The following is a 24,897-nucleotide window of genomic DNA, read 5'->3' as shown; positions in this document are numbered from 1 at the left end:
CAGCGTAAATAGTAGTAGTTTAACATTTCTAGTAGACACAGGGGCATCAGTTTGGGCTTTAAAATATGAATATTGTTTAAATCAAAACATTCCAATTCAAAAAGATAAACTAAAAGTCAAAGATATAGGTGGATATTTGTTATCAGAAAGATGTGTAAATTTAAAATTAAAATACGGAAGTACATTTTTCGAACCAAAATTTTATGTTTTCAAAAATCTGTTTTGTCAAAATGTTGGTATAATTGGTCAATTTTTTTTAAGAAAATATCACGGAATAATTAATTTTGAAACAAATTGTTTATCTCTTGTTAATGAAAATGAAGAAGTTATCATTCCTTTAAATTCGGAATTTAATGAAGTATTGGAGATTCCTCCAAGATATTAAATTATTAAGTACATTTCGACAAAAATTAGAGATGATTGTTTGGTTTGCCAAAGAACTATATGAAGGAGTTTTCATGGCTAGTCTTATGGTAACTCCAAATAATGGTAAAATTCCTGTAAAAATCTTAAATACACGTGAAACCCCAGTCCGTTTAAAAAATTGCGATCCAGAATTACACAAACTAAGCGAATATGAGATATGTGAATTTAATAAAACACAAGATGTCACTGTTGAACGTGTCAAAAAACTGTTTGCTTTATTAAATTTGAAATATTTGAATGCAGAAGAACAACTGTCTATTGAACAAATTATAGCTAAATTTCCAGATATTTTTCATTTGCCTCAAGACAAATTAACAACAACAAATGTCTATAAGCAATCAATTCAATTAAAAGAAAATTCTTCACCTGTTTACGTTAAACCGTATAGAATTCTTAATCTCTAAAATCTGAAATGAATAAACAAATACAAAAAATGCTTGAAAATGATATAATCGAAGAGTGTAAGAGTGAATGGTCTTCTCCAATTCTATTAGTACCTAAAAAATCTGATAACAATAATAATAATAAGAAATGCCGAGTAGTAATAGATTACAGATTAGTAAATCAAAAAATTGAAGACGATAAATTTCCTCTACCAAACATAACAGATATTCCAGATTCCCTTTCCGGTGCATTATACTTTTATTATATAGATCTTAGTCAAGGATATTATCAAGTAGAACTTTTGCCAGAATGTAGACAATATACAGCATTCACAACCAATCAAGGACAATATCAAATGAAAAGATTACCAATGGGTTGCAAAACACCACCAAGTGCATTTTCTCGTTTGCTGACCGTTGCAATGTCTGGGTTAAATTATGAAAAATGTTTCGTGTACTTAGATGATTTAATTGTTTTTGGAAGAAATTTAGAAGATCATAATAAAAATTTAGTCAAAGTATTTACCAGATTGCGAGAAGTAAATATAAAACTCAATCCAGAAAAATGTAAATTTTTAAAGAAAGAAATTCTTTACTTAGGGCATGTCATTACCACTGATGGTATCGCACCCGATCCAGAAAGAGTATTGCAGCAATACCCAGTTCCAAAAAATTCGGATGAAGTAAAAAGATTCGTAGCCTTTGCAAATTATTATCGTAAATTTATTACAAATTTTGCGAATTTAGCTATTGTTTGGTCAGTCAAATATTTTAGACCATATATACAGGGTGTCCCAGAGCTCCGTATTTCTTCGATTACTTTGACAGTAAAGAAGATAACGAAATGCGGTTTCTTTTGGACGATAGACATTTATTTTTTTTATGGTCCAAAAATATTTTCGTCATTAAAGGTAATTCCTATATAGGGTGGCGCATCAAAGTTATATTTTTTCTTATAGTACACCCGGTATATTAAGGGCTTATTTGAAAGAGTTTTTAATTCTAAGAATATCCATATTAGCTTTTATGGGTCTATCATAGACCGTTTATCATTTATGGGCAATTTTATGAAAAAAAAGTACCATTTTTGAAAAATCACGACGGCTTTGCTAGAAAGAAAAAGTGAATAAAAACAATTGCAACCATTTTTACTTAGTTTGGTCCTAAATTATTATGGTTAAAATTTGATCAATCTTTTGCAACTACTGCAGAGTATTGACATTTGCAATATATTAAGTAACTTGATTTTTTCAAATGAAACACCCCGTATGTTATTACTTTATCGTGTAGAGCTTTTAATAAGCTTTCTAAAAAACCAAGGGTTTGGAGGTCTAAACTAAACTAAAATCAAGTAGGCTTGCGTTACTTCCTCCTCTAAAATAATTGTATAATTTTTTAAAGTTACTTTATCACCATACATCAATTAAAAAAACAGGTTGTTTATTGAAATACTGAGTAAAACTCAATTTGAATTTGAATTCCAATTATACCTTAATTATAAAAATTTCAAAATTTAATTAATTCTATAGAGTTCAAATATCCTGTCATTCCTCGTCAGACAGACGTTTAGTCTACGCATAAAGAAAAGTTTGATTGCCCTCGGCATTTCAAGAGAGATGTCATTAAAGGCCTAATCTATCGATTAGGAAATCTGCTGTTAAAAATTCTCACACAATTCGACAAAAATTAACAGGAGCTCCATCATCCTGTAGCTACACAATTCTACATTCTCTAACAAACTTGATTGTGTATGGTGATAACGTAACTTTAAAAAAATAACTTTTTTAGAAGAAGAAGTAACGTAAACCTACTTGATTTTTAAGGCTAATAAGTAGAATAAGTTAAAATTTTCTAGGTTTAAAGGGTGTACATCAAAACAGGTAAAGTTTAGACCTCTAAACCCTAGGTTTTTTAGAAAGCTTATCAAAAGCTTTACACAATAAAGTAATAACATACAGGGTGTTTTATTTGAAAAAATCAAGTTACTTAATATTTTGCGAATGTCAACACTCTGCAGTAGTTGCAAAAGATTGATCAAATTTCAACCATAATAATTTAGGACCAAACTAAGTAAAAATGGTTGCAGTTGTTTTTATTCACTTTTTCTTTCTAGCAAAGCCGTTGTGATTTTTCAAAAATGGTACTTTTTTTCATAAAATTGCCCATAAATGATAAACGGTCCATGATAGACCCATAAATCCTAATATGGATATTTTTAGAATTAAAAACTCTTTCAAATAATCGCATAATATACTGGGTATTCTATAAGAAAAAATATAACTTTGTTGCGCCACCCTATATAGGAATTCCCTATAATGACAAAAATATTTTTGGACCATAGAAAAAATAAATGTCTATCGTCTAAAAGAAACCGCATTTCGTTATCTTCTCTATTGTCAGAGTAATCGAAGAAATACGGAGCTCTGGGACAGCCTGTATATGGTAGACATTTTAATATTTTTACCGATCATAGACCTTTGGTTTATTTGTTTAGTCTTAAAGATCCATCAAGTCGTTTAACAAAATTTCGGTTATGTTTACAAGAATACGATTTTGATGTTGAGTATGTAAAAGGTACAAATAATGTAGCTGCAGATACATTATCCCGAATTAGTATACCGTTGAGTGAATTAAAAAGTATGCATAAGTGTGTGATTTCAATTTTAACAAGAGCTCAAAGTAAGATGAATAAGAGTGAAAGTGTGAAAGAAAAGAAGGTGCAGTCTTCTCCGAATGTTCGGACCGGCCATCCGAATGTTGTAGAGATTCTGAAAAAACCCGAAAATGCTGTTGAACTAGCAATCTTGAACAAACATTATGCTAACAAACTTCGAGAAATAGAAATTTTTTTAATAGGAAATTTGATTTACGTCCCTACAATTTTAATCGTTTTCATGAACCGAAACACTCGATCGTCATTGACTCGAGAAGCAATGTTGTTTAATTTACATGCTCCATACAAATCAAGTAGATTTCGGATTCTGTTAAATTACACATGAAAGAAAGAAAGAAAGTCTTGCAGGAATTTAAAAAATATAAACGATTAGATGGGACCACTATAGCCATCTTAGAAATTTAGTTGTAAGGGAAATAAGACGTGCAAAGGCAAATTACTTAAACACCTTCAGTAATTCAAATAATCATAAAAAAATTTGTAAAGCAGCTCGTAAGCTAGGTTTTAAAAATATCTCTCAAAATCGCATTCTCTTAGAACCTTAGCCCAAACGTCATAAATAAATACTTTGTTTCTGTTTTTTCTGATTATAATAATTGTCAACCGCATATAACCCAAAATATCTTTCAAATAAATATAATCAAAATTTTAAATTTTCATTTCAGTTACCAACTATCGATGAAGTTTAAATATTATCAATAACCTAAAACATTGTGCGCCCGGAAGTGATAATATTACTGTTAGAATGTTACAACTCTGCATGCCAGCGTTAGGACCACATGTAACATTACATTAGTCAAAGTAGATACCCTAGATCATTTAGTTATTCTATGTAGTGAAATAGATAATAAAGAGTTTTTGCAAACCGTTTAGTTTAACGTTAACCTTAACGACAACGTCATTTAATAGTCGGGTGTACGTCTTTCAAGGGCGAAAGGCGTATTCCGTCAATAAAAAGACGTTTACGTAAACGTCGTATTTTTTGATTTCTTAGTAACGTTCATTTGTCGAAATACGTTAAACTTTTTTACGATTTGTAAAAACTCTCTATTAGCTTTGAAATTACGAATAATTATAAACCACCATTTTCAATGAGTAAATTAATGGAACCGAGTTTAGCTTGTGCTTCCACAGTAACAGAAGTAGAAATAAATCAATTAACCAGTAATAATCGCGAAAAGTTTCAGTTTAAACGATTTCCTAATATAAGGGAATCTCAGCCTAAAAAACGAGTTAAATGTTTCAATTGTAACGGAGAAAATCATATCTTTAAACATTGTGCTTAGCGTAGAAAACGTTTTTGTTATAGATGTGGAGAACCTAATTGCACAACACGTAATTGGTAAAATTGTTCAAAAAACGTACGCAACGAGTAGACGCAGGTGGTCGTCGTTTACTCTTGTCTCGAACTTGGTATAAATCGACCCCCTCATTTAAAAATATTCTAGTCATTAATCAGCCAAAACCTCCCTCATACTTAAGCTTCTGTGATAATAAACAAATTTGGAGTGAATGGCTTACAACCGTTTTCAACTTTTATCAAACAAGTTCAGTTAAACATTCCGAAATGTAACCATTATTTGTAAAGAAACCGTTTGATAACCGCCCGTGTATTAATAATTCAATTTGAGGCTGTGATTATAGTGTTCCAGTCGATTCCGGTGCTAACAAGTCAGTTATCGGAAAACAAGGTATGCTAATGTTAGATCAAATGAAGCTCGAAATTTCGAATGCAAGTAACAAAACTGTGACTACCGCGGATTGAACTTGTCAAAAAGTAAAAGGTTCAGTCGATTTTCCGATAGTACTTAATGGTAATTCAACAATACTTCGAGTTCTTGTGATTCCAAAGGTGGAACATGCTATAATTTTGGGTTCTGATTTTTGTAAAAAATTTGGTTTAACTTTAAACTTCCAAAATAAAAAAAACCTCAAAGGGATGCTGCATAAATGCAATAACCGAAAACCTAAATATGATTGATAAAGAAAATAGTTATGAGTTCACAGTGAGTGAAAAAGTACAGATAAATCGAGTAATTGGTAATTTTAGTAAATTAAGTTCAGAAGATCGGTTAGGGAGAACGGATAAATTAGTTTGTCATATTGATACCGGTAGTGAGAGACCATTTAAGTTACGACAATATCCATTATCACCGTTTATGTTAAAAAATCTAAATACGGAGTTAGATAAAATGATAAAACTTGGTACTGTAGAACCATCCCAAAGTAGTTGGAATTCACCCGTTCTGCTTGTCAAAAATCAAGTAGAGAAATTTTTGTCATCAATCGATTTGAGATCTGTGTTTTGGCATATACCACTCAGTAAATCATCTAAAGAAAAAACCGCTTTTTTAGTACCGGGGCGAGGCCTGTTTCAGTTTTGAAAACCAGCAAAGATTAATGGACGCCATTTTCGGCCCACAATTTGCACCAAATATTTTTGTATATTTAGATGATATAATTATTACGTCCAAAACATTTGAAGAACATATTTTTTTATTAGAGTAAGTGAATAAACGTTTAAAAAACGCAAATCCTACAATTAATTTCATTTATAGTGTTATGTATTATGTATTTCCAAATCACTGTGATATAATAAGTTTCTACGTGACAATATTACTTAAATTTATTAACATTTATAGGGTTATCATCTGAAATTTTTCGGAGCTATAAATAAAGCAATAGAATATAGAAAAAACCAAGATTGCTCTCTAAAAGAAAAAATTGAAAAATTAAGAACTGATAAACTGAACAGTCCTAGTCACATTTTAAAAGAACATAAGAAGTGTATTGAATTGCAGTATTTTTGCAAAAAAGTCCATAATGCCGGAGATAGTTTGATGGCAGATTTTAAATTAACCAGTAAGTTTTTCTGCAATTTATTTTAAAACCTCTTTTAAATTCACCATAACGTAATCCTAATCGGGTCCATACCATTAATTAAATGAATATAAATGTACCTATGCAATCAAGTACGCATTAGAGTTGCATATTTGTGCTTTCAAATTTTTTTAAATTAAAAATATTTTCTATTTTTGTTTTTTAGATTCACATGACGATCTAATGCACCTTGTCTCTAATATGGCAAAGCATGCTTCCAGTCTCATTCATGACGTAAATAACAATGTGGTAGAGCAATTCAATGCAGTAATTGCAAAATGTATTGGCGGGAAAAGAGTAAATTACTGCATGAAAAGATCGTACCAAGCCCGGTGTTCAGCAGCAACAGTGTCTTACAACACTACAAAACCGCTGTATCACGTGACCAAAAAATTAAAAAACAAGAGTCCTGGATTATTTACAAAAAAATGTGAAACCAAATATCGAAGCAAATTATTACGCCAAAAATTAAGAAAAAGTGCGGCTAGGCGAAAATTATTTAAACGGAAAAATGACCAGGACTACGGTGACCATTGTCAGAAACCAGACTTGTGTGCTGAAGAATACGAAGCAGCAAAACGTACATTTTTAGATATGAACTTCAAAACCGGAACAGAAATACAGATGTTAGAAGATCAAACTCGTGGAAGTGATTTGCAAAGGAACAGCCACGTGTGGAAAACTGAGAGGAAAAAAAGGGTAACAGCATCAAAATTTTATGAAGTATGTGTGAAAAAAAATAGTACAAGTCGGAAGAGGCTTGTGGAATCGATTATAAAACCTAGGGAAGTAAAAAGTAGGGCACTGGATCACGGAATTTTTTATGAAAAAATTGCTATCGAGGCGTTACGCCAACAGTTAAATATTAAWAAAATTGACGAATGCGGACTCTTTATAAATCAGGAACACCAATACTTAGCTGCCACTCCAGACGGTCTAATTGGGAATGACACTTTGGTAGAGGTAAAGTGTCCGTATTCAGCGAAAGACATGACACCAGAAGAAGGAATTGAAAAAAGAAAAATTACATTTTGGAAGACTACACGATTAATATAAGGCACAAGTGGTACTTTCAAATACAGGGGCAGTTACATGTAACTAATCAAACAAAATGTATTTTTGCTGTTTGGACATTTAAAGGACTAAAATATGAAGAAATAGGAATTGACACAACTTTTTGGGATAAATTTATGAAACAGCAACTGAAACGCTTTTATTTTGACTGTCTACTGCCGGAATTGGTAGATAGTCGCCTGGATAGAAATATGGAAAATCGCGACCCTGACTATGTATAGTTTTATTTTGGTGGGAGAACATTTAAATCCAACCRAACTGATTCCTCGTCTCTCACCGCTGGACCCCGTGAGGTGGTCTAGGATCGGTAGCACATCCTCTTAATACCATGGTTACCACTACCTGTGCTAACACATCAGTGGCGTACGCTTTACTTCGAAAATAACTTTAATAAATTTTATTTGAAGAACGTTTAAACAAAGAATTTTTTAAATATTTTTTTCAGCATGTTCTCATTTGATACTACCAAGGATAAAATTTTGTCGGTCTATTTAAGAATCACCCTGTATTTGCGGTTGAAAAATTTAGACCATTTATTAAAGGTATAAAATTTAACATTCTCACAGACGATAGTTCGCTTACGTGGTTATTCTACTTCAAAAAACCATCTGGTAGAACTCTGTCCAAGCTGCGATTAGTAGTGTTGGTGATAAAGTCTTAACCAAAAAGAAAACGCACCATGGAGCAAAAGAAGGCCATGTACTGGTGGACAGCAGAGGTAGCTACTGCGCGAAAAGAGTGCGTGGAAACAAGGAGGAAGCTAATGAGACCAAACCGAAGTAGGAAAATAAGAGAAAATTATCCAGCAACTATTAATAGGCTAGACAATAAGTACAGAGCTAATAAAGATAACTAAACGTCAGATTTTGCGTACGAAAGCCAAAGCCTGAAAAAAACAATAAATAAAGTGCTGTTGTATGGGGGAAAGCTTATCGAATAGTCATGGGGAAGATAAAAACGCAAAAAAGGCCGTCAAAGGAACAAACTGATAACGCCGTCAAACAACTTTTTCCCCAGAAATCGGAAGTTATATGAGATCTTCCAAAATTAGAAAACCAATCATTGTTCACAATTGAACGACTACAAAAGGCGGCGGCTAAAGTTCGACTTGACAAAGCTGCAGGTCCGGACGGTAACCAGCGGAGGTGGTTCGACTAGCAGTAAAAACGGCTCCTGAAAAAATTCTCCAAGTATTTAATGAGCTCTTTAGAAATGGTGAGTTTCCAGAAGAATGAAAGCATGCTAACTTGGTTCTTATACCTAAAAGAGCAATCGATATTGACGGCAACACCAAGTTTAGACCAATCAGCTTGCTAAGTTGCGTAGGGAAGTTATATGAGCATTTAAAAATAACAAGACTACTAGAAGAAGTAGAAGAGAGGGGAGGATTTTCTGCAAGGCAATTTGGTTTTAGGAAAAACCACTCAACAAATGATGCCATGATAACATTTGTCCAGACAACAAATCGAGGGACCTGGGGAAGAAAGGACTACTGTGCATTTGTAGTATTAGATGTAGAAAACTCGTTTAATACGGCGTCTTGGGATAAGATTGTAGCCGAACTTAAAAACAAAGACATATCTTCTGGTCTAATAAAGGTCATTATGAGCTACCTATCAAATAGGTGGCTCATCATTGATGAGGAAACAACAATTAGAGTCACGTGCGGCGTTCCACAAGGGTCGATCTTGGGACCGACTCTCTGGAACATTTTGTATGATCCTTTACTAAAATTGGAAATGCCTATTGGTTGCGTTTACAGATGACTTGGCGCTATTAACCATGAGCGCACTGAAACAGAATTTATAGAAACGACAAATTTGGCTTTGGAAAAGATTTCTTCTTGGATAGAAAATGCCGAAGTGGCTCAGCAACAGACAGAGGCCGTCCTATTGGTTGGCTACAAGATTCAGGGGCATGTGATCAAACCACAAAATGATGTTAGGTATTTAGGGGTATATCTTAAAAGAAATATGAGCTTCGAGACGCATTTACACAAGGTCACGGCTAAAGCTGAAAAAGTAACGGCAATAATAGGCTGCTTAATGCATAATTTAGGAGGTGCTTCCAGTAGTAAAAGGCGTCTTTCGCCTCGGTAGTGTCAAATATTATATTGTATAGTTCCGAAATCTGGGTCAAAGCTCTTAAACGAAAAAATTTATGTGAACTTCTGATTAGAACTCAGAGAAGGTCACTGTTAAGGGTGATAAGCACGTACCGAACGGTATCGGCTGCAGCTGTACAAGTAATAGCGGGGGTCCCGCCTATAACGATACTTGCCGAAGAACGTCTTAAGCTTAGGGGCGGAAGAAATCTGAAGAAAAAGACAAGAAACCATACAGAGATGGCAAGAGTTATGGCAAAACACAAATGAAGCAGCCTGGACACGTCAACTTATCGGGGACATTGTACCTTGGATAAGAAGAAAACCTGTTGAGCATAGTGTGCCACAAGAATCGGTCCTTGGGCACTTACTATTTCTATTGTATATAAATGATTTTCCCATGCATGTTATTTTCTCTGTTAAACTACTATGCGACACTGCTGACGGTACAGCAAAAAACACTCTCTTCTTTGCGCTTCAGCAGAGAGCAATACGCATAATAGCAGGTTTACACTATAAGGCTGACTGCAGAGCAGTTTTTATTAATTTGAGTATTATGTCTTTGCCTTCTTTATATGTTTTTAATTCTATACTTTATATTAAGAAAAATATTAATAAATACACTAGATATAATGAATTTCAAGGTCACAACACGAGAAGAAAATATTGTGCCTTTGCATAACAGGGTATCTAGAATAAAGAGTTGTACCAGACGTGATGCCATAATTTTTTTTAATGTTTTAACTGAAGATTTTAGAAATAAACCATTCAATATTTTTAAATCACAATTGAAAAGTTTCCTAGAATTAAATTGTTTGTACAACTTTGATGAGTTTTTTAAGTGTAATTTTGCTAGTTTAATTGATTGATTCTTTGTATTTACTTAAGATTGTGACTTGTGTAAAACGTGTATATCGTTAATGCATCAATAAATTACTTAAATTACTAAACATGGTAACGTGGACTTCTATATTACGCAGATCCTAACCGGACACGGCTGCTTCAAGATGTACCTAAAAAAGATGGGGAAGGCCTCTGATGACTTGTGCTGGTATTGCGATGAGGAAAATGATGTAATACACACTCTCTTCTACTGTGAAAGATTTGACAAAGAAAGACTACAAGTCTTCAAGGATCTTGGACAATGGCCAGACAAAGAGAATTTAATAGAATTTTTGTTAGAAGATGAAAAAAATGAGAAGTATTAAAAAAGATGATTCACAACATAATGAAYAGAAAGCAGGAAGACGAAAGGAGACTCGAAGGTGGGGAAGAGGTAGAAATGAGTAGTTAAAATACTATTTGGAGAGGATGAACGGCGCTGTCGCGAGGTAATACTCTTTACAGCGGTGCAAGCCGCGGCAGGAAAAAAACCCCAAAGAGGAGAGGTTTTTTTAGTGAGAATGCCTACCGAAGATCATGTAGGAGAGTCTCACACTAGCCATAAATAAATATTATTGGGTGTATGTAACGTATTTTTCCCTCCTAAAAAAAAGGTCAGGTTAGGTCTGGTCAGGTCCCCTCCCCAAAAGCCGAGGCCTTATCATGGCGGGAGAATGACGGAATAAAACCCGGAAACCCTGAGGGGAGTGACGAASCTAACTGTCGGCTCAGGTCAGGTAGGTAGGCTGGTGTAGTTGAACACCGGCCGAGTAATTAGAGTGAGTAACATAACCTAATATATGGTCAATGTTACAGGTGCCGCTGAAAAGAAAGTCTCTTGAAAGCAAGGGACAGGGCTGGGATACCTCTAGGGACTGGGGCTTGGAGGCCGCAGGCGAGCGGGGGCATGCTCGGAGACGTCTTAGCCACCTCTCAATAGCGCGGTTGAGAAGATTAACACCGCAATCAAGACCTGTGTGCACAGCAACCCCGTGAATCAGGAATCCTGACCGGGGGTCTTGTCTTGGACCCGTTGTATTTCGACCCGACTCGTGGGATTATCTATGGATAACCTTAATAATCTTTTAAAAAATTTGCAGGACGCCGGGAGAAGCCCGACGTATGCAGGGGCAGTGTCTGAGGATGAAGGACGGCCAAATGACGCTGAGGATGGAAGCCAGGAGGCGGGTACTTCTGGTGTGGTCAGGGAAATTGCCCAGAAGCTTAGGGTTCTAGGTGAAACGTTGGAGCGATTAGAAGCGACTATAGACCAGATCCCGGAGGAAGCTGGAAATCTGGCAGCAGCAGAGGCAGGGCCAAAGAGCAACTAAACCTGCTTGTAGAAACGCTGGGGAATTTTTTGCTGAAACCAAGGAAGTATGTTGGCACCCAGAAGGAACTGTCTACCGAGGACTAGACGGAGTGGGTATCGAGTAGAGAAGTGGTCGAGACCTACAAAGATGCCAGAAGTCTCATGGAGAAAAAGTAGCTCATGTCGAGTTTCCGAGTCGGACTGGAAAAAGTCAATCCCTTAGCCAGTCCCAGAGATAGAGATCCGGTAGCTCTTTTGGGGCCACAACCGTCAGAAGAACAAGCAATTGCCCAGATGCTGAAAAACAAGCACAGAGACCTGGGCATTAGACTGGACAATCCGGGGGTAGCGTGTGCGTCTCTGACGTACGACGTAGACCTATGTGAGTCAGAGGATGACTATGTTAGGCGTACCATGTAGATTTTCAGGGTCAAGGCATTGGAAAAGGGCGAGTTCATGGAAACATGGTACTACGTCCTGGAAAGGTTAAGGGAAAAGGCGCTCGAAGCTTGGTGTGATGCTACCTCAAGGAGGGGAAACGATGAGTTTCAGGGAACTCCTGGACATCATCTTTGGCAGAACGAAGATTGGAGTCACTTTGTGCGTGCCTACAGCAGTAGCTGGGAAGCCAGCTTCCCAAGCAAAAGTGGCCCCAAAAAGACCGACAGAGGATATTCCAAGACCTAGGACGAAGACAAGGCGTACCGAAACTACCAGCAGACCTGCTCAAGACGGTCAAGCAGACTCTTGACAGTGGGAAAGTGGAAGCTGAGGTGTCATCGGCCAGAGAGACAAAGGGAGGCGACCTGTTTCTTACCTTCAAGGAGAAGGTGGACGTGGCTCCCATTGGACAGATGATAAAATCGGCAACTGGAGCCACAGTGAAAAGCACTAATGTAGGGGAAATGACCCTCCACATTAAAGACTTGGCAAAGATCACAATTGAGAACGAGGTGCTGGAAGAAATCCTAATGGTATGCCCAGAGGCACAGAATAAAACTCTGGAGATTGAGTCCCTGAGACCTGGTGCAAATGGACGAGTCCAAAATGCAAAAGTTAGGGTGGACAAGCAGGTTGCAGAAGCTCTGCTCAAAAGGGAAACCTTGAGAGTGGGGGTGGTCAGCTGCAGAATAAGGCTGTATGTCCATGTGTTTAAATGCACAAATTGTGGCTCAGTAGAACATCGCACTACCCAGTGCAAAGTGAAGAAGTGCTGCTACAAATGTGGCAGCACGGAACACGTGGCCAAGGACTGCAAAGGCACGGAAAGATGCACCACGTGCAAGCAGGAGGGACATAGGTCTGGCTCAACCAGATGCCCCAGATATGCATCGGCAATATCCCGAGAGGTCCAAAAAGAGAAAGATCGGGATCAGAAAGGAAACAAATCAGGGAGGCGACCACCTAGAGGTAAGTGGTAGCTGATCGATTGGGTACAGTAGAGGGCCAAGTCAGTTTTGGATGTGGCCCACAGCACAGGGCGGGGAGGGGCCCATGCAACCAAACTTTGTTACTTGATAGTTACAGGGGCAGGCCAGGTATGTTTCGCGGGTTAAGAACATATCAATGAGAAACGGACATGTACGATCACCCATCAGTCTGGGGGCGAAGGGAAGAACTGGATACCTCTAAGGACTGGGGCCGCGAGCGGGGGCATGCTCGGAAAAGACCTTTTTTTTAGTGGAGGGGAAATGCTTTATGCACCCCCTACTCAAGGTTCGACGCGCAGAGGAGTGTGGGACTCCATCGTGGTGTTCGAGACGGTCTTACCCACTAAAACCCCTCTTGTGGCTATCAGTACTACCCAGGAACTGCCAATATGGTATGTCATCCGGATATACTGCCTATGTCTCACCCGCTCTTGGCTACTTTAATTTCCTTTCTTTTTCTCTTTCCCTTTCTTCGGCGCATTTTGAATGCATTATTTCATGAGTGGCTTTGTTTCTCATTTTCCATTTATTTTCATCTTCTAGCATAGTTGGTATCAGGTTATTTATTGTAATATTCATCACTAGTAGCTTTTCCGTCTCGTACCTTATTTTGTGCCATCGTGGGCATTTTAGTAGAGTGTGTTCTACGTCGTCCCTGCCGCCGCAGTATACACAATCTTCCGAATCACCTTTCTTTATTCTATGTAGGTAGCTTTGAAAGCAGCCGTGACCACTCAGTATCTGTGTCATGTAGTACTTTGCTTCTAAATGTTTCTTTTCATACCACTCGACAACATTTGGTATAAGTTTATAGCTCCACCTGCCATTTTTGCTGTTATCCCATCTCTCTTGCCACCTTTCCATAGTGTACTTCCTCGCTTCTCTCTTGTCTTTGGATTTATTATGTATTAGCAGTCTTTCCTTGGCAACTAGGTCCATAGAAATTACTCTTGCTATTACCTCTAGGGCTTCCGTCGATACGGTGCGGTAGGCAATACATATTTTTATGTTCATTCTTCTTTCGACTCTCAGTACTATGTCTCTATAACTACTTTTATTTTCTAGGTCTTCGGTCCAGATTGGTGCCGCATATAGTAAAATCGACTGCACTACAGCGTATAGTATTCTTTTTTTGGTGTCAGATAGTACTCCCAGGTTAGTTGTTATCCTTGCTAATTCTCCTACTGCTCTCTCTGCTTTTTTTGCGGCGTACTTTAGATGTTCCTCATTATTTAAGTTCCTGCCCATCATAACACCAAGGTATTTGATGCATTCTTTGGATTCAATCTTTATTCCTTCCACTTCGATTTCTATCGTTTTCACTTTTCTTCTTCTCTTAGTCACAACCGCCTCCGTCTTTTGAGGCGCTATTTTTAGATTGCGTTCTTCCATTCGATTCGAGATATCTTTTAGTTCTCGTTTATTTTCCTTTCTAGTTCCTTTCTCTCTTTAGCTATAACCTCCAGCGTTAAATCGTCTGCGAATATAACCCTCGTTGTATCCGAGTAGATTGACTTCCTTAGTATTTTGTCATAATATATGTTCCACAGCAGTGGTCCTCCTGCGGCATTCCCCTTGTGATTTTGAGTTCCGTCGCTTGTCCTATTAACAATTTCCTATCTTTTAGGTAGTTTAGAATCATCCGCTGTATGTATGGCGAGAGATTCTTTTCTTTGACTTCTTTAATTATGATGTCCCATGAAGCCGTGTTGAATGCATTTTGTACATCTACAGTTACTAGAGCACTTATTTTCCTGTGCCTGTAAGCTTTTTTGTTAAGTTCTTGTGCCTTTTCTCATATTACTTTGACTGCATCCACTGTAGATTTTTCTGCTCTAAATCCAAATTGGTTCTTCGCTAGTTCGTTTTGTTCCATTTCTTTTTTTATTTTGATTGACAAGAGCTGCTCAAATAATTTACTTACTACGCTGAGGAGGCATATTGGTCTATACGTATTTTTCTTCTGTTTTTCGATAAGCACCAGTTTTGCTTTTTTCCATTCTTCCGATATTGCACCTCTCTTGAGTATTTTGTTGTTGACCTTTAATATACAGGGTGCTGCATTTTGGATGTCCGAATAGGGAATCTCCGAAACTTAGAGGTTTAGCTAAAAACGAGTAATACATTCTGGGGCTCATTTTTTGAGAAAATAACATTGGTTAAAACCGCATCCCGCTATCGTCTTTTGTTTTCGACTTACAGACAAAAGTTGACATTTTGGCGAAATCTAAAAAAATTCATATCTTCGTTGTTATAAAAGATACTGATTTGAAATAAAGACATTTTTTACGAGGAATTTAATAATGTAGTTAACAATTTTTTTCAGTTATTAGTTTAGCCGTAATAAGATAAACTTGTATTTTTTTAAATGGAAACCATAGGCGGCTGTGGCAATTTCGAAAAGCTTATTTTTTTCTGATCTAAAAAATATATATTTGTAACAAATTATTATAATACATTTTTAGCAAAAAATTATCTTTGATTTTTGTTCGCAGTTGGCTATGAAAAAATGTTGCATCTTCAACTAAAAGAATTTAAACTATATTATATTCAACCAGTGTCACTAATGAAAGAGTTTTCAAAGTACTAAGTAATAAAAAAAATGCAAAATAAATTGTAAATCAACTTATTGGCGACTAATAACATTTCTTTGTTTATAAACAAGCTAACATTACCATTGCAACCTCTAGTGATACATAGAGTGTTGTAAAAAAGCCGCTTTAATTCTTCAATAAAATATATTTTATGTGACACAAAAAATGACGATATGTCTATTCGAATACCCAAATTCCGTCTATGTGGAACGTTATCCTACCTCCATTAGATCAACAAAAAAATGTTTTTTCTAATTGTGTTGACTGTTGACACATTTGTGTTTCCTATTTTTGGATTTTTTAAAAATATGTAATAATTTTGTTCTGAAGCGCTCGCATATTTGTTCAATGCTTCTACCGTTTTGTATTTTTTTAATTTTTATAATTTTATCCATTTTTTCATCTATTTTACAGTTCACAAAACTCTTATTGATTATTATTTACACATTTGGAGTGAAATAGTTTTTCCATGTCCACCTATTATCAAACAAAATATGTATTTCATTTTTTAAGTATAGTTATAAAAAAAATATTCTGTTACAAATATATATTTTTTAGATCAGAAAAAGATAAGTTTTCGAAATTTCGAAATCAAGTAAGGTAAAATACCAGGAACATGAAAAAAATGTAAAAAAAAATATTTTCTGTCAAAAAATTTTGACATTTATTTTTTTAGTTGACATTTTTTATATCTATTTAATGATACTGATGATCTTGTATATGTTTTTTTACAATTATTTAGTAAAGGGACAAATTTTGCCGATAAAAGCCACAAACATTGAACAGAGTTACAATTTAGGATACAGCTTCCTTGTTTCCTCTTTTAATAGCCTTGTTTGCTCCTATAGATAGGCCGGCTTGTGGCCTTATTCGTCGGAACAAAATTACGAAGGACCACGTGGTAAGTAATATATTAGATAACAAACAATAATTACAACACGAAATTAAAGCCAAAATTAAACGCAAATGGGGACGGTACTGTGCCTTGGTTCCGGTTGCTGGCGGAGAGTCTAAAGGCTGGGGACGGTCAGGCTTCTATGCCCGGTGGGGAGTCGAATGTCGATGGTAGTTGAAGGATGATGACAACGAAGATAGTTCTAACAACAAGCTTCCAAACGACGCTACACAGTCGTTTTACCACGAAGATGGTTCTAACAATACGAAGATGATTCACGAAGATGGTTCTAACAATACGAAGATGATTCTAACAACAAGCTTGCGAAAAGACGCTGCCCAGTCGTTGTTACAACAAACGCTTGACGATGACGAACCACTTGATTTTCCAACTTGGTAACGGCTTGACAACGGTTATTATGACGACAACTTGGCAACGGGTGTCATGACGGCACGAAACAAGCCTATAGCAAAAAAACTTGGAAAATCATTTTTCCAACAGAAATAGAGTCAAAGTGTAAACTTTAAACCCTCATAACTTCGAAATTTTTATAGATAATTTTTTTTAACACTTTTCTGTGTTCCAGGGTGCCTACCACCAACTTCGATTGCAGCTTTTGCAGACGATCTGGCACTTGTAGTTGTTGCAAGAGATGAAGAGGAGCTTATAGAGATAACTAACGACTCATTATGCCCGAGATGGGAGACCATTCGCCAACGGCTTGAGGTTCTCATGGGTGTCACACTCACCCCCGAGAATTTGATTGAAAAGATGCTCGAGAATAACGAGTACTGGAGAACTGTGTAAAGATATGCAGAGGAAATTCTCAAAACAAAAGAGATGGAAAAAGAAAGAGAGAGAGATAGGGGCGATGAAGACTCCTTATCTCAGTAGACCTTTGACGTGGACATATTCCGTGATGGAGGGATGAACATCGGCTGCAGGAGGCGGCTGGAAAGGTGTTTCGGAACCCCTAAGCGAGTATGATCTGGTAGTGAAAAGGAATGGAGGAATGTCCAAAGAGGACAAGCCCTTCTCCCTGAAGAAATGCCTGACGGCGATACCGGGGAGTTGGGTAGGAGAAGTAGGGGGGACAAAAATCCTTAAGGACGTGCCTCACTACCCGGGCGGGTAATACCAGAAAAATTATGTTAAATGGCGTGGCAAACTCCATCATTCTAAGAATTGCGTCCGCTTACCGCACGGTTTCGACGGATGCTCTACAGGTGATAGCTTGCGAGCCCCAATTGATCTCCTGATACGAGAAAGAAAAAACCTGCTTATAAAAGGCAGAGATAAAAGAAGTGAGGAAAGGGAAAAAACAATTCAGATTTGGCAAAAGAGATGGGATAGCTCGAAATCCTTTACACGGAAATTAATCCCCCAGATTCGGCCGTGGCTACAGGCCCGATGCGTTCCAGATTTTTATATGAACCAATTATTAACCAATCATGGATGTTTCTCGGATTATCTCAACAGAATAGGAAAAGAAAATACAAAAAACTGCTGGTTCTGTGACGGAGTGGACGACGACGCCGCACACACTCTGTTCGATTGTAGGCGGTACGAGTCGGAGAGGAGGGAGTTGGAGTCGCAACTGTTTTCAAAGGTAACGATGAAACAACTAATTCCGTTAGCTACAGCGAACAAAGAAAACTGGACAAACACATTGACATTTGCAAGGAATGTAATGAAAATCAAGGAGAATGAGGAGAGCAAAAGGGAAAAAGAAGGAGTTAAAACATAGAAGCAACCAAATACCTATAAATCCTAAACCAGATGGAAGTAATGCCACGAGGCGGTTTCCCAGTTGGTTCTAAATAAGGGGTAAGAAGCACTTTCTTCCTCAACTCTACCGGCGGCATCGGGGCGTAAAACATAGCCCGGAGGAGGTTTTTTAGTGGGTCAGACCTGAAGACCGAGGTTTGGAAAACCCCACACAAGTCTGCAAGCAGATTTTTCCTCCTACACAAAGTGCAAAAAAAAAGGTCAGGTCAGGTCAGGTCAGGTCAGGTCCCTCCCCAAGAGCCGAGGCCTTATCGTGGCGGGAGGGTTCAGTAGTTGCAGTGATCCTTGGGTGACGGGATAAAACCCGGAAACCCTGAGGGGAGTGACGAAGCTAACTGTCGGCTCAGGTCAGGTAGGTAGGCAGGTGTAGTTGTACACCGGCCGAGAAAACAGAATAGGTAACATAACCTAATTTGCGGTGAATGTTACAGGTGCTGCTGAGAAAAAAGGGTCTCCTGAAGGCAAGAGACATGGCTGGACTGGGGCCGCCGGGCCACAGGCGAGCGGGGGCATGATCGGAGAAGACCTAGCCACCTTTCTCTAGCGCTATTGAGAGGATTAATACCGTAACCAGGACCTGTGTGCGCAGCAACCCCGTGAGAGCGCAGCGGGGGACGTGCACCAGAAATCCTGACCGGGGGGCTTGCCTTGGCCGGCCGGCCCGCGAGGAAGAAAACCTCTCTAAAAAATCCCAAAGCTCAGTGGTCGGTTACCCTTTCTAGCGCCCATGGGCAGCGTGCGTCGGCTGCGACGGACGTGGGTGGGGGAGAACCCCACCCCCTAGCGAAAAGGAACGAATTTTGGATACCCCGGAATGGGCGTTAGTCCGGGGCGGACCCGTTGTATTTCGCCCATTAAATCGAAATGTATGGATCCTGAAATAACTAAAAAGGATACTGTCGCGAAGACTGAGGAGTCAGAACGACAAGGATTAGAAAAACAAGGTACCCCCATAATACCAATTGAGGATATGGAGGAACGTTCCGTATTTAGTAAGTCGACTAGGGTTATGAGAACCCCGCCTCAGACAAGGCAAAGGGCATTTACATGGGGAGAAGACCAAAGTCAAACCCAAAGAGCGCCTGTCTGCGAAAGCTGAGAGACACCGCCCGGACAATCGCAGTCGAAAAGGAAAAGGCAGCAAACGCCTGAGACAGAGACCACAGAAATGCAAATCTTGGTAGCTAGGTCAATCTCCACACTAGAAAGGAAACAGGAGGCACTTTTCTTGTCCGAAAGGGCAAAAACCAAAAAGCAAAGAAATGCCAAACAGGAGGAAAAGACTAAAAAGGCAGAGGCCTTTAAGAAAGCCATGGCCCAGGCAATTAGGCAAGTGGAGGAAATGCAAGTGTTAGTGGAGGACACTCCAAATACACGCAGGGAAATCAAGCATAAGATGAAAAATCTGCGATATGCTATGGTAAACTTGAAAAAGTTGAAGGATGACTGCTGACTTTTGTCACGTAAAATTGATTTACACCGTCCCCGGGCTCAGAGGATGGAGGAGAGCCGGAGTCGTAGGGTTTATCAATGGGCGCCAAGTAGCTTTTTTTGTCAGCTAGCTACTGAATGCTGAATAAAAAAAGAAAGGCTTTGAAGAGAAACGAAGAATTTAATATAAAAAATAAATAAATTACTGTAAGGTGAAAATAAATATCCGATTCAGGTTGTAAAAAACATAATTAAATTAAACTGAATTCGATAGTAAAAAAATAAAAACGAATTCAATTTAAAAGGCCATTTCACAGCTGTGATATGTTCACATATAACTTAAATTTATGAGTTTAAATTACAACAATAAAATTAAAGAATTAATAATAAATTGATTAACAAAAAAAGGTTATATAAATTTTGGAAAGAATTAGAAATAATTGAAGTTCATTTTTTTTTTATAAGACTGTCGAAAAATGAAGGGAAGAAGTTGGTACTAATAAATCTCGACGGGCGCAACGTCCGAGTCAAAAAAAACGGTATTTGAGATACAAGAGAGTACTTATCGTCGATCAGGCGAGGTCACGTGGTCCAGGTGCTCCCTTTTGGGGTAACGGCTTGACGGTTTCAAGTCGGGATCAGCCACTTGCTGTAGAAAGGGGTTGACTTATTGGATTCACCGATGGTTACGAATTTGGAAACGCAATCGACAATTTCGGCCCCAGCCTGTGAGCGACGACGAAAGAAAGTGATGCGGTTCTTATAAGTTCGTTACAATGCGGAAATTTACAAGACAGTAGTTCCGAGATCCGGAAAGATACGACATTAGATAAGGTAGAATTTCCACGTTAATTAGCACAGGAGCATCTGTACTCCACGAGAACCGCAGCAGAAAAGGAAGGTTGTTAGAAAGTCAGACGATTTGTCCCTGCCCGTCTTCGTGGCGCGAACCGTGGTCAATATCCGCCTATGTAAAAGAAAATGAAAAATTTTGAATTCATCGCAAAGATCTTCTGAGAGCGCGCATTTAGTTGTTGGAAGCCGCATGCGAAATTGACGTTTTACAACAGGTGAAGAGGTTAAGTTTGTTTACATTTTGAAATTGTGGCTTTGTGCGAAAAGACCGATATTGAGCCGATAGTTAGGTAATAGGGAGGTAAGTAAGAACAATTTTCTAATTAAAGGAAGGGGGAAGTTAAAGGGTTTGTGCTCTTAAGACATTTTGCACAACACATAAAGGGACAAGAGGGCCTTTAACCGTACCGAGGCGCCCTACAACTCGGTACGACAACACAAGAGGAACATGAGCACTAAAATTACCCGGAGAAGATGCCCGGACTTCTCCGGAGGGACGGTATGAAATGCTCCGGGGCTACCCATTCCTTTTAGCCCCTTCACAGCCAGAGAACACAACTAACTCGGAAAACAGAGAAGAAACAAGCCTGATCCAACTCCCTCCAAAATTGGGGCTAGCAATAAAAGAGAAAATTGAAGTAAACTATAGACTAAATACCAGGAACAGGTAACGTAAATCGTTCAGGTACAGCAAAGTTTAATATTTTGGTCTGTTTTCGTTGAACGGAGATGTTACGTCAACGATGTTTAAGTGCCCAAGCATTTACGGGACTCCAAAGCGCCTCCCGTACCAGCAAAAATGAAATTTGGTTTATTATACGATGTATGTCACAGAGTTTAACGAAATAAAACTGTTACACTCTATAGAAAAGACAGATGCCGTAACACCAACGGAGAATGATAGTGCTAACTCGTCTGTCATGAAAACAGACGCTGAAACACAAACGCCAAATGAAACAGCAGACGCGATGGTCCCAGTGGAAATCGCAGAGCCCGAGATAGAAACAAATGAAGCTTTAATTATAGGAGAAGAAAGAAACTTTGATGACCTTAAAGATCTAGCAAAGAGGAAGTGGGGTGAGAAACACTATGAGAAAGTTACGATGGTAGCAAGAAGTCCGTTCTCCATCTCAAACGATTCAGCCCCGACTATAATTAGGTCGAGAAATACGAAAGAAGAAGGAGCATTGCTGCGAATAATTAACCAGCGGTGTCCCGAGTATAAGAAAGCCATTCTTAAGGGAAACAACCCAATAGAAAGCAAAGTGGCCACGATAAAAAAAAAGCATTGCCCTTGATATGGACGCAGAAAGTGAAGTATTGGCACGTGTGTGACTAGTGGACGGGAGCAATATTATAACGATGATAGTTTTTCTTAAGAGTATTGTAGTGAGACCGTGATTGTGATATTGTTGCAATTTGATGAAGATTTAATTTTGAATTCGTCTTTTACCCCTTTATTTTGATTTCAGTTTATCTGGCTCGTCTAGAAAATTTTATAGTTATTTTCACTTACCTACGTTGTGTTTATTCTCAAAGATCTCTGTGTCGTAACACAAATTCGGATTCAAAGTAGTGTCAAAACGCACGGGAGAAGCAATTAAAAGTCAAATTCCCACAAAAGTAATTTATTTACAAATATGTCGAAGCATTTATTACAGAAAGAAAGAGTTGTGAAAGTTTGATCCAATTTTGCCATGTGTTAAAATTATTGTTCATTCATATTTAATTTAGTTTGTAAAACACGTAACCACAGTTTCATTGGGGTTTAAAATTAATGAATTTAAACAGCTGATTGATGATTGGAGCCCTATTTACGTATTACAAATCTAACCTATACTTCAGTTAATATTGTCCGAACCTATATTATCGAGGAAAGAATTTAATCGCGTTTATTAAGTTACACTTGTACCAGAGTCGGAATATAACATGCTCGCGGCCTTTATAAGTGCATCGCTTTTTTACTATTACGTCCTAGTGCCGAAATACCGTCTCAGGTAAAAGTCAGGTACCTAAATACCTATACTAATTTCCGAACAAAACCCGGATATACAAGTCCTTGCAACATAACTGAATGAACGTTGAAGTCATTTCTCCCACAAATGTTTCGTCCACGAGCTTTGACAAAGAGTTGTTCAGAACTACGATCCCCGGGAACCACGACCCTTCCCATGGAGATGGCCGACAAACCAGTCTATAATTTCAGGTGCAATTGCGCAAAAGACAAATACTTTTGCTTTCATCGCCTAGCACGACGCGAGAGAGAAATTTGTCCTACTCTACCCTATATTTAATATTCAACAAATTATTCTACCTTCAAATTTTGTATGAAGAAATTTTAGATTGATCTGAGACGAAGAAATTGCTGGAAACCCTTTGATTTAGGTTAATGATTGATGTGTTAAGTTTTAATGGTTTAGGGTTGAGGATTACACTCAAATCAAAAAAATAAATAAATAAATTGAAATTAAATAAATACTAGAAATTAAATTATTTGTTTTTGATTTTAGGAAGTATTAACTATTTATTTCCAAGATCAAAGAAAGAAAATAAAAAATATCAAATTTATATTTTAAAGTTTTTGAACTTAAAATGGTTTAATAAATTTGTGGTCACGGTAAATGATAGATCACGTTAATGTAATTGATTAAATTACTTGAAGAAACTTAAATGAAATTATTGCATAAATTAATTAATTAAAATAATATATAACCCTTTCGAGGCCTACCTAGAAAGTTTAATCCTCCTGATGGCTCGCCGATATCCGAAGTTAAACTAGCACTTTGTAGTTTGGTTTAACAACACTTATTAATAACTATCACTAAAGCGAACAATTATAACAAAATTATTTACTCTATTTCTTTCACTATTTCTAGCACTAAATTAATTTATTTAATTCACTAGCGTAACTGGAAGCTCTAAAATCAACGAAAGTTAATTTAAATCGTAATTGTTTAAATTTATAAAATTTTCTTGATTCGTGATATCGAAATTATTAAACATACAATTTGTTAAGCCCTTATGATAATAAAATACAATACAGTAACGATATCGAATCAACACCAATTTGCCTGAAAGAGAAATTAAACTCCAAAATTGGTTGTTATGGTTTTTCCTGACGCTCATTGGACTTAATGTGGTTTAGCAAAACAACAACAAATTTTGTTTGTTTAAATTTTACGGAAAGTAAAAGGGAAGAAAGCCCTAAGAAAACTGTAATTTTTGTCGTACTACCCCCTGTTAGATGTCGCCCCCAGTACTACAGCGGTACTATTTTAACATTTTCGCAATTTCCACGTATTTCCTTAGGAAATTTCCACCTACTTTCCTTCTAATGTCTACGTTAGTAAATGGCCAGCAATCGTACCGTGCCAGATTTGCTTACAATTATTGAATTAAATAAATAATTTATACATCAAAATTACGATTGCCGCAGCTTAAATTAGGGTTAAATTTTATATCAAAATGTTCAGAAAAATTCTGCGCTTCTTTCTAAAATAATGGCTTTGTGATCTGACTTTGTTTAAACAAGAATGTGATAATTTCGCTAAAATTCTTTATGACCCACACGTGCGAATGTGAAATTTGATATTCTTCGAATAGACTTGGTTTGGGCGTAATTTTCAACGCATAAACACTTGACCGGCGACTCTTGGGTTTTTAAAATCTAAATTTCAGACAACCATTCCAATCGACCAATTCGTTTGAGAAAATTTTAAATAATTTTATTAATTTAAAAGGATTTAAACTAATCAACAAATTGTTACTATATGAATTCCATAAATTGAATGAAGCTTTCGAGTTTAAACGTAAAACCTTGTGATAACTCTAATGTGAATGCAGTTTATGTCGAAATCAGGGTGGATTAATTATCATCAAAATTGTTAATTTTGGCTAATTTATGTAACTGTTCTTTAAAATCCTAAAGTGGTTATTTCCCCAACAAAATGTATTAATATATTAACTGTTCTACTACTATTTCTGCCTGTTTTAAACAAAAATTTAATTATTTATCTTTTCGCGTGCAAATGCATTATTTTGCTGAGCGGCTGGAATCTGTGTGCGAGTTATGTTAGAGTTCAAAGGGAACATAAATATAAATACAAATAATTAGTTATCACTGTTATCAGTAAAAGTACATAAAATTTGTATATAAATTGAAGTAATTA

The 24,897-nt window shown here is 37.2% G+C and overlaps 1 protein-coding gene across 1 annotated transcript in view; it reads right to left on the bottom strand.

Annotated features, from left to right (window-relative positions):
* Positions 1-20,435: 20,435 nt before the first annotated feature.
* LOC123010157 overlaps positions 20,436-24,897 on the bottom strand; it is an 11,105-nt gene continuing 6,643 nt past the window's right edge. The window contains exon 3 of the mRNA XM_044406857.1: positions 20,436-20,522. Coding sequence (XP_044262792.1) covers positions 20,436-20,522 — 87 coding nt within the window. The remainder of the gene's footprint in view (positions 20,523-24,897) is intronic.

This window comes from Tribolium madens, unplaced genomic scaffold (genome assembly GCF_015345945.1).
Source record: "Tribolium madens isolate multiple individuals breed KSU strain unplaced genomic scaffold, Tmad_KSU_1.1 Scaffold_7;HRSCAF=85;Tcas5.2_LG10, whole genome shotgun sequence".
Classification (NCBI taxonomy): domain Eukaryota; kingdom Metazoa; phylum Arthropoda; class Insecta; order Coleoptera; family Tenebrionidae; genus Tribolium; species Tribolium madens.
Note: the sequence above shows the minus strand (reverse complement) of the source record. Positions and strands in the feature narration are given on the sequence as shown.